The 10,791-nt window shown below is 45.4% G+C and overlaps 1 protein-coding gene across 1 annotated transcript; it reads left to right on the forward strand.

The window, feature by feature from the left end:
- The first annotated feature begins 206 nt into the window (after positions 1 to 206).
- Positions 207 to 10,508, forward strand: LOC130585189 (elongation of very long chain fatty acids protein 4-like). The gene is made up of 9 exons (XM_057385576.1): positions 207 to 512; positions 1,021 to 1,090; positions 1,681 to 1,746; positions 3,133 to 3,320; positions 4,454 to 4,534; positions 5,283 to 5,339; positions 6,541 to 6,655; positions 7,576 to 7,703; positions 8,958 to 10,508. Exons 3-9 carry the CDS (start codon positions 1,689 to 1,691, stop codon positions 9,126 to 9,128), a joined length of 798 nt encoding a protein of 265 aa, XP_057241559.1. The 5' UTR covers positions 207 to 512; positions 1,021 to 1,090; positions 1,681 to 1,688; the 3' UTR covers positions 9,129 to 10,508.
- Positions 10,509 to 10,791: the final 283 nt, after the last annotated feature.

The following is a 10,791-nucleotide window of genomic DNA, read 5'->3' on the forward strand; positions in this document are numbered from 1 at the left end:
AGGCGTGATCCCCCATCTTTTACTGCCTGCAAAGCTGTCGTGCCATGTCCTGAAGAAACCCGCAGAAGAAATGCTGGCCCGGTTCCCGCTTGGCCGGGGTCCTGAGCATGACACTAAAGGTCAGTGGTTCACTCCTGCGGAATCCCAGCCCTCTTGGGCATTTATTTCCCTCCTCGTTCCAGTCCCCTAATCTGATAAACCGTGTGGGGAGAGCAAGAGAGGGCGGGGSAGGAGCGTGTGATGTAACCTCTGACTCCGGCAAAGTTGTCCGACAATCCCGCGGTGCCTGCCGCTCCTGGCGGGATTTTGCGGCCGCCGCTGGGACACTGAAAGAGAGGCAGGAAGGTCCAGAGGGGTGTGAAGATCCAGCACGACTGTGGGAGACCCGGCAGGTGATGCTCTCGCCTCCCTTGTGAGAAGAAGCTGAGCGCAGTCCGCAGTGTCCTGTTTGCCGCTCTGACCTGGGGCCAGCCCTGGACCAAGGGATGCTCGGAGCCGAATGCGCTGCTGCGGTGAGTCTGCTCCTCTGCCCGGCTTTTCCCGACGCTTTGGGGGGGAWGGGAAGGGCGTGGAGTGAGCTGGAATGCGTGTGGATTGTTTGAGGGCATGTAACCGTACGAAATCCCTGCTGGATGGACTGTGAGCAAGCTGATAATCACCGACTAATCCCGGCGCTGGCAGATTCCACCCGGATTACGAGGGTGTGCTTCTGTCTGTGTGTCCGGGTGTGCGAGACCTGCTGGGGTCCCGGCCTTTGTGCCGGGGGAACGCCCCAAAAAGGGGCTCGGCTGCAAGGATGAACTGCAGGAGAGAAGTTTGGGCGAGTGCGTGTCTGTCACCGACACYCTGTTGGGTKTGGGTSTCACAGTCTGGGAGGAGGAGTCARAGRGAAAATGTGCTTTTCCCAGGGCCARCAGGAGATGGAGCTGGGAGGGAGCTGGCCCTGTGTATTTGCTGATGGAGAGAACTGGATCAGGTAACACAAACTGTTGAAACTAACTGCRGAAAAGTATCTTCTAGGTGAACTTCCAAGCGCCATTGAAAACATCTCCCTGCTAAAGGAGAGAAGAGGAGAACGATCATAATATATGTATATATAAGTATTCCACTTTATTTACTATATTATGGAATCTATGCCAGATAAAACAAATTTCATGTATAAAATGGGGCCTCAGAAAGCCAAATAATCAGCTCTGTTCACATCTCTGTAGTTGCAGCAGCACTGATTTAGTCCCTAGCTGGTKTCTAGCACTGGGAGTGTCCAATAATACCTGCAGAAGGATGCAGTTATGCCACCTGGTGTGTGTCCTCGTGTAAATGTTGTGCCCACACTGCTTTAGGAAAAAAATACCATGTGACTGATTTCCCAGTGGTACATGAAGCTCCTGGCTCACATGCAGCTGCTCAGAGCATTTTTTAAAGATAAAACCTCTGAAATATCGAAATCTGGGAATTAAATAATGAAATATTTCAATTTATAAATTAAAAAAATTGGAAGTTTAATAACTAATCATTACAGAAGGGGTTCCCTTTCTTTCTTTTTCTTAAATGGGACTTTAATCCTGGTTTAAAAGTTACATTTTTAGAAAGCAAACTGTTGTCYTTTCATTAGCTGTAGTCCTGACCCTTTTTCTAAGGACCTTCCTTATTCTAGACTCAGTCAAGCTAATTTCTTTCCAGAACTTGTGATGGCTTCAACTTGGCAGAAAACTCAGGAGTTCTACAGATGGGTCCTTGAAAGTGGAGGTAGGTAGAGATGCTCTCTAAAATGGGAATTCCTCCCTGAACAGCACGATCATGAAAACCAGACCTAGAAGGGATGCAATCTTTATACCAGCCCACATCTTTTTCACTAGGCAGATTTCCACAGGACGAGGAGCAATAAATGCTTGCGAATGCCTGTTAAGTCTGGGATACCAAAGGAAGTGAATTTTTAAAACTGCGTATTCATGGGGAAGGCTGGTAGGCCAAAGTTAATATTTTGGGGTTGAAACTTTTAATGATGCCAGTCAAACCTGTTATTAAATGAAATATTGACAGAAACCACTCCTCAGTGCTTGAGATTTGCCACATTGCAGTGAGGAGACATCAGATATTCAATAGCTGGAGGTTCAGTTTGGTCCCAAAGGGCTCTGGTGTATCCCTGGGTCTAAAGAAAAGTCACAAAATGCCATGAAGGTAGAATGGCAGGCCTGCATGGTGAGTTTGGCAGGAGGAGGACAGGGGCCATGATGCCGAAACTGGAAATGTTTCAGGACTTGAATTTCAGAAGAGACTGGGAATTGGGATTCAGGACTTTTGACAAACAGTTAAACCAAGAAATGGAATACCAGAGAGCTCCTGACACAGCCCATAACAGCCACAATAAAGAACTGGGAGGTTTAGAAGGAATGGAGATTAACAGTGTTKTCCAGACTGGTATGGCATTTATAAAAAAAATAAGGGAGTTCAGCAGAGCAGTGATCACACTGGGAACATGAAAGGAAAGCATGAATGGCAGCTGGGATGTTTTTGTGGATATAATTTATCCTGGGCAGGATTAGGAGGAGGTGGCATGACAGAAAATCTGTTGAGTTTCCCTTTGCTGTAGGACTGAAGAGCTGTTTTAGCAGGGTTAAATGTTTTGGCATTTCCCAGAGAATTCATGCTTTTAAGAGAGTCCACTTTACGAGCAGGTATAAAAATGAAGGAGTGGAGAAYTTCAGATGTCCTGAGGATTCAAGGWAAGTAACACCAGTGATTGAAACACTTTTATTGTTTAGCTGTAAAGATTTATTCTCCTGAAGGGCCATGCTGCTTTGGCTGCTTCTGTGCATCCCAGCACAGTGTCTTGGATCACTCCTTTTGCCCAAGGAGGGCTCCAGCTCATCCCAGGAAAGATCTGCCCTCTAGTACTGCAGTCCATACCCAAATGTTGTGCTAMAACCTTTGTGCTAAAGCCTTTTGGGCAGAGGGTGGCATGTGGAACTCCAGGGCAGGAGAAGGACTGTGATGCAGCTTTGCAAAGACACAGAGACACCAATTTTTTTTTTGCCAGCGAGCGTGCTGAAGGGAAGGAATTAAATATAACTAAATAAATCTGCCCTGCAGTGTATGGAGGTACCAGCTTTGGCTGTGTGTTTTGCTTTCCAGATCCAAGGACAGACCCATGGCTGCTGGTCTATTCTCCAGTCCCTGTCACCCTTGTCTTTGTGTCCTACCTCTTGGTGGTGGCGCTGGGACCCTCCTGCATGCATCAGCGGAGGCCGCTGGAGCTGCGGGCTCTGCTGGTCACCTACAACCTGGCCATGGTGGCATTATCCAGCTACATGTTTTATGAGGTGAGGATGACTGCTAGCTAGTCATCTGGAAAGGGTTTGAATTCCAGAGCTGTTTGAACAGCTTTTGCTGATGGATTCTGATGAAGGGAGCTGGCTTGGGCATGTCCGTGTTTTGCCACAAGAGGAGCAGTATTGCCCTGCTGTACTTTATTTCCTCCCATTTCTTAATCCTCCTGTCATTCATAAAACTAACATGGAATTTCATTCATCCTGAATGAATGAATTGCAAGTTGAGATATCCCCATTAGGCACAGAGTGTATGGAGGATGTGGAATGGCCTCATTTTGCCTCGAGTCTGGCTGTTGATGGATCCATGTCCGAGGATGAGAACCACTGGTCTAGAGGAAGGTGTCCCKGCCCATGGCAAGGGGTTGGGACTGGAAGATCTTTAAGACCCTTTCCAACTCCTTAACATTCTATGATGATCCAAACTTGGGCAGYTCTCTCTGCCAAGCACACTCTGTCTTCCTGCTACTGAGAGTGTAAGGAACATATTTTTCTGCTTGTTCTTAATGCAAAAACTTTTCCACAAGCCTGACCCACCTCGTTTCTGAAGGCCCCTGAAAACTCTTTAAGGGAACATGGCCAAACAGGTTTCAAAAACATTCTGGTGGCCTTTTAGTTTGTGTCACAAGCATTACATCAATACAAATTGCATTTTTTAATAACAAATACTGCTCCATCTGAGGACAGGTGTGTGAATTGCTTGTCTGTGCTTGGTGGTTGAATTATACTGGTTACTTGGTCCAGTTTTTGGCTTTCCAGTGAATAGGCAAAGGCAACTAACCTAAACAAAACAGCCTGGGATTCTCTGCAAATGAGAACACTGTCTTCTCAGAGAGATTCAGAAGCCTAAAATTCATATTCCTGCCGAAGTAGTTTTGAGCACTCCAGTGGTTACATAAAGAGTTACAAATATTCCCAGGCCAAATTTTTGAGATTCCAACCAGGATGTGAAGTACTTTGGTTTAGGTTTTATTATTTGTTCAGCTGTATAAACCACATGGATTTTCTGTCAGTAACTATTAGACTGAGACCCTACTACCTTAGAATTAATATGCACCTTTTTTTTTTTTTTTAACAGGTGGCATTGAACAGAAAATTAATTTCTATTTGCTTTTCATTTGTTTCAGTTTCTGGTCACTTCAGTCTTGGCCAACTACAGCTATCTGTGCCAGCCAGTGGATTACAGCCGGAGTGAGCTGGGAATGAGGGTACAGTTCCAGAGAAAGCTTGCCTTAGGCCCTGCCCTCCTGTGGCTATGCAGGTTCCTTTGCTCATAAATAGCAATTTGCATGGCTAAGAAGGCTTTGACTCCAKTTTATTATTGCCTGCAAATCTATTCCACTAAATTGTCTGCCTCAACAAAGTTGCACTTTGCTTTAGTTCTCTAAAATTAATCATCTCAGTCAACACAGCCTTCTGAGTTTGCTCTCTGATCACTGCAGAGAAATCTTAGCAGCTGAAGATAGATGTGTGGTACAGACAGTGCAAATTGCCTCTGAAATAGATGGATTCTTTGCATGGACTGTCAGGATTCTGAGTGATCACTTTCAACAAGAAAAACTATTTTTCTATCCTCTGCTTTGCATGACAGAAATTTTATTCAACATTTCTTTTAGCAGAGAGGTTTGGCTAAAACTATTTCTTGCTCAGCACAGGGGGTTGGGTCCCACCAGTTTTGCCTTTCCAAAATGCTGYATGAGTTTTTTCTGTTCGAATTTGGAGTTACAATGCTTTGCTTTGAACAGATGCAAGCGTCATACTACCTTTTCAGTTTTTCAGAGACTTGCCATCTGGAAGAAAAAAAAAAATCAAACAAACCAAATGCGAAAAACGAAAAGAACCGGTTAATTTTCCCCTTTTGCTGCAAATCCCGGGTGGGCAGGGCTGCGGTGCGTGGTTGAAAATGTGCTGATTTTGGGTAACTTTCTAACCGCCATGCCTTGTGCTGCCCAGCAGATGGCAAGAGTGTGTTGGTGGTTCTTCTTCTCCAAAGTCATCGAGCTGCTGGATACGGTAAGGAGGGCTCAGCTCCACAGCGGGACGGGTGCTGCGAACAGAGAATTCCTTGTGAGGAGGGGCTGGGTGGCTGGATTGTCCTGGGTTGATCCTGTATTGATCCTGTATTGATCCTGTATTGATCCTGTATTGATTTGCTGCTTGTCTCCATCCCGATGGCTGCACACGCTGCCTCCCCAGTGCCCTCCCTGCAGCTGGGCACAATGCTGGGGGAGAGGCTTTATCCCAGCTATTGCCAGATGGGGCCCCAAAATCTCCRCTGCTGGTGCCACACAGGTTCTGCCATTGCCTGTCTGACTGATTAGCAGTGGTTAGTGGGGCACAAAAGGAACTGTGAGTGGACAAGTCCCGGCATCTCTGCTGCCGTGGATTATCCCGGAGCTGTGCGCTGAAGGTTTKTGTCCTGTGGGGCATTGAAAGCCCAGCTCTTTGTAGCTTTTCTTCAGGCCTCCTCCTGCACTATAAATGAACCAATTGAATGACTGGACAARGTCTCTGCTTGGCCAGCAGGAGAAAGTCCTGGCCTAAAACTTCCCAGTCTGCTGCTCTTTGGGGTGTAAGTTGACAGCACACTGAAACATGAATAAATACATGATTCCTGCCTAGGTCTATTGCCAGGGGTTTGGCCAATCCCTCTCTGTTTGCATCAGCAACAAAAGCAGCTTTTGGCCAGGCCTGAGTCCCTGAAAAACAGATTCACTCTTTGGTGTGTGTGTGTGTATATSCATGTGCATGCTGAAATAGAGTGACCTGACGTGTTCATGTGGCAAAACCATGTTCTTTATGAAAGAGAATGGAAATTCTAGGAGGGTTTGGGCATTCAACACAGTGCTTTTACTGTGGGTCATTGTCTGGTAGCGGTAAACATCCAACCTATGTCCTGAAAAGGACCAGAYCCAAGCAGCTGGGAATTGTATGGAAGCTCAGTCAGAGTCTCAGATGTGTCTTCTTTGGACTTTGAGACCTGAATCCAAAGGTAAAAAGATTTGGGGCTTTGTGGAAGAAGTTCTGCCTTCTAGTTCCCCCTATAATATGTAAGTTTTACTGCATATATTGAGTTTCACCAGTTTTTGTCAACAGCAGAGAAAATGGGTTTGGGAGATTCAGAATCACAATTAACTATTTTTACAATGCTTTACTGTGGAATTTTTATCTAAACATATCAACTCAAGGTTTTTCTTTATCTGGTTTCTTTCAGGTTTTCTTAATTCTGCGCAAGAAACAAGAGCAGGTGACTTTTCTGCACGTGTACCACCACGGCTCTATGATCTTCAACTGGTGGTCAGGGGTCAAATATGTGCCTGGAGGACAAGGTATGCTTGTAAGAAATGCTTGTGTAAGAAAACCTTGTGTTTCAGGGCTTATTTTGGGCTGTGGAGGTTGTATTAATGGTGCAGATGGGCTGATTGGCAGGTAGGAAGCTCACCTACTTCCAAAGGTGTGAAAAACATGTGCATTTCAGATGATCCCATCTGCTCAGCTCTTGGGGCTATTTGTACTGCCATGTTCACTGCCTCATCCCAAATGAGAATGTGCCAACAGAGTCGGTTCAAACAGAAAAAAGTAACATCCTATGGAAGGTGAATATGTATCTCCTCCCAGAGCAGCTCTCCCTCACTCCCACTCGGAGGCCCTGGGGCAGCAGCCCAGCTTCTGGCTCTCTGTTTCCTGCTCTGAYTGTGCCCCTTTCTGGGCTGCATCCAGACCTCTGCTCCTTTTTGCTCAGCTGGAAGAGAAGCGTCTGTGTACTGAGCCACCCCAGGCAGACCTTGTACAGAATGCTGGGACATTCCTTTTTGAACACAGCCCTTTTGAATGGCCGTGACACCAGAATGCTGGGAACTGCTTGGGTCAGAAGTTCAGAAAGTCTCTGCTCTGYCTTTGAAGCTCTTCTCTGTCTCTAAACACTTGCTATGGGATGGATATATTGTGGATGCCCCAACCCTGGTAGTGTTCAAGGCCAGACTGGATGGGGCTTTGGGCAAGCWGCTCTAGAGGGAGATGTCCCGGGGTTGGGGCTAATGGCCTCTAAGGTCCCTTCCAACCCAGCCCATGCTGTGATTCTGTGTGCTGGAGCATGGGAKAAGCTGACATGCTTCCAAGGCAGAGCCTGCACACCAGCGGTGTCTGTGATGTGCTTTTTGAAAGCACCATCATAGTGGCTGTGACCCTTCACAGGGTTAGCCTGGAAGAGGTTTTGTGTCTCGTTCACCCTCACTTCTTCACTCCTCAGCCTTCTTTATTGGGATGCTGAACTCCTTTGTCCACATCTTCATGTATGGCTACTATGCCCTGGCCAGCCTGGGACCGCGGATGCGCCGGCACCTGTGGTGGAAGCGTTACCTGACCATCCTGCAGCTGGTAATTGGTTCCAAATGTTCATCCCTGCCCTTCCACGGCTCAGGTGTGATGCTCTCTGCTGTCTGGCACCTCCCTGGCTCATCCTCTGTTGCTGCCTGTGGCCCTCACATGCCACTCTGAGATGTGAGGCCACTGGTGACCTAATGTTGCTCCAAATGTTGCTTTCATAAGACAATTAAGAGGCCTTCAATGGCCATGTCAACTAATTACCCACAGCTTTGTAATAGGAAGGAGAGAGAAAAATTAGCAATTGGATTCCTCCTTTTTATGTAGTTTAKGGAGTACTGAACACCAAGCTTGGCTTTGAGAGATGGGGGACTAATTCAGGAAAGCTTTGCATTCTCAGTAGGACAACAGATTGGGAAGCCTTCAGTTTCTTCAGGAAGGAAGGGTGTCTCTAACTGCAGGCAAACAGGTGAGTTAAAAASAAATAGGCATGTTTTTCTCTAGAAAATCCCCTTGGATTTTCCTTCCATCATCTCTGGAGAAGTTACAAAACATGAAAGGGCTGTGTTTTTTCAAMGATATAGCATAAATACAATGATCCAGGCAAGGCCATTGGTTGTAGGAGTTTTTTCCACTCAAAGAGAGGTTTTGCAAACCATAAGTATGCATTTACAAGAGGATGTTGGTAAAATAGTGTAGTGAAGGTTGGTCCAGAATTCTCACTTATCCTGCATGGAAAAGGAGAACAAGAAAGCACTGCATGAAACAAAAAAAAAAGTATTTGTAATGCAAATTATGGCACAGGATAAAAAAAAGAATTACATCTTTTTGGTAGGTAGAACTCATTGTTTCAGGTATTGAGACAGGTACTGTATTTACTAAAATACAAAAAAAAAAAAGGATTAATGTTGAACATTTAAGTGAATCAAGGTAGTATCTGTAGTTCCTCTCTACAAACTAAACGACAAATCAAAATAATTTTGGTATAATAATCTGATTACAACTAGGGAAGAGGAATCTCCCAAGCTCAGTTTCCATAGTCCAACATCTCAGTTACTCCAYCATGGCAGAGAAATGGGCCAAGGGCAGGAGAGGGTGGATTGGTTAAACCTCCAGGTGTGATGGGCATCTGTGCTGCTGGGCTGGAATGCAGGTTCTCAGGATGTCAAGAGAGGCAGGCAGGTGATCCTTTGGGCTAGGACACTGCTAGCATGTTGTGATAGTTGCTGTGGTGGTCCCACTGGCCAGCTAGGGTGTATCTTGCATAGGCTCCATAATCTGGCTGTTTCTTTTTTCCACCTCTTGCAGTGCCAATTTGTGGCCGTTGCTGTTCATTCTTCCTACAACCTCTTCACAGAGTGCCCGTTCCCTGATGGCTTCAACATTGCAGTCTTCCTCTACACCCTCAGCCTCCTGGCTCTCTTCCTACACTTCTACTATCAGACCTACCTTAGGGGAAAGCGGGACAAGCTGACCTAAAGGAAATCAAAGAGGACAGCGAGCACAGTCTGATGAATGTGCACRTTCTCTGCTGCTTGTGGCATGGTTTCATGCAGAAAATGTGTTTGGTGGGTGCGTGTGAGGCTCATGTCTTGCCTTCAAATATCCCAGGTTAGGGAGAAAAAAGGACTGATGTWAACTCAGGGACTGAGGAACTGAGGAGCACACTTAATTAAGCTAAGGCCAAGCTAAACCAAGTGGTCACCAGCATAGCAGGCTTTGGGACATTTGTGTGAGAAGGTCGTTTTCCCTTCCATCTTTTAGCTCAGTGTCCAAGGTCTCTCAGCCAACTACAATTCCTTGCCTCTGTTCTTAGCTTATAGAGAGTTTCTTTGCATCCACAGAGCTATCTYAGCTAGGTGTTGTAGATCAGACAGCCTGGAAATGCCCAGGTAGCAGCAGCAGCCAGGAATCCACGAGGACTGCAGGRTGCACTCCCCTGGACACTGCATCCCACCCTGTCCTGCTAAGGAAGCTCCTGCTAGAACTGGGAGGTCCCTGATGGTTTAACTTTGTAYCAATGTAGGCAGGAAGAAAATTGGACATCAGGTTATCCGGCTGGACAGATGTCTTCACTGTCCTGAAGGTAAAAAAGGCATTATTAGCACTTCCATTCCAATAAGAAACTAGTGCAGTAAGAATCACCATGTCCCATTTTCTGGAATGCTTTTTTATTTGCCTTTGGTTGCTCTCATGACAATAGAGGATTTTACTGTAWGAAGATACTTGTTATTGCTCCTTAYAAATGCCATAATTGAACTAGAAAGAATAGATKGATGTTCCTTATTCATAACTCTTTTCCTCCAATTTGATATTATTTTTAATACTGCTGTTTTTAAGCATAAAGAGTTAACAATACCATAAACAACTACCTCCACTACCTAATAGTATAAGAATTAATGCAAAAGATATCAAATTATTTCATTGGGTAGTCCAAAGCTGCATAGCCTCACTGATTTTAATACATCACTAATTTGCTTCCTTTTTGCTCTTAAATCAATTATAACTACAATTTGGCACTTATATTCATCTGCAGACTGTTAAATACTGTTGAAGTTTTGATGTGGTAGTGCTTTGAAAATCCTAATTAAACTACAAAGTGGTAATTATTGATTGAATTCTGCTCAGTTGATTAAACCAGGTATTACAGAGTAGTGGTATTTTGTGAAACACRACTGTGTTGAAGGAGCGGGTTAGAACTAGTGATGTGGTGCATTGCCATTGCCAAGCCAAATCCACCTCTGATGTAAAGAAGTCCAACTGCACTGAGAATGTCCAGAGGACTAGAGCTTGCCTGAACCAGGCAAATGGATGTGCCTCAAAAAGCCCTGTATGCCCTAYACCGATCTAGAGTTGAATGGCTATAAAAACCAAATGCAATTTGCTCCTCACTGCTGTGTTCATAGCCCAGACCTTTCCTTCAGCCCCTCCATGCTCATTGGAAGATAAAACAATATTCTCCCATTCTGTGCCCTCTCCCCCTTCACACATATCCACAAAGGACTTGCTTTTGCTGCCACAATGRCACATCATAAATACCCTTCCTTTGATTTGGTCCATCTCTCTTCTGATTGTCTCTGGTGAGTATGAAAAATGCTGCATCTGTGCTAGTTGGTTTTCTTCCTGCTAAATATTCTCCCAT

The sequence above is a fragment of the Malurus melanocephalus genome, unplaced genomic scaffold, assembly GCF_030028575.1.
Source record: "Malurus melanocephalus ecotype Western Australia unplaced genomic scaffold, MMel_1.1 scaffold_16, whole genome shotgun sequence".
NCBI lineage: Eukaryota > Metazoa > Chordata > Aves > Passeriformes > Maluridae > Malurus > Malurus melanocephalus.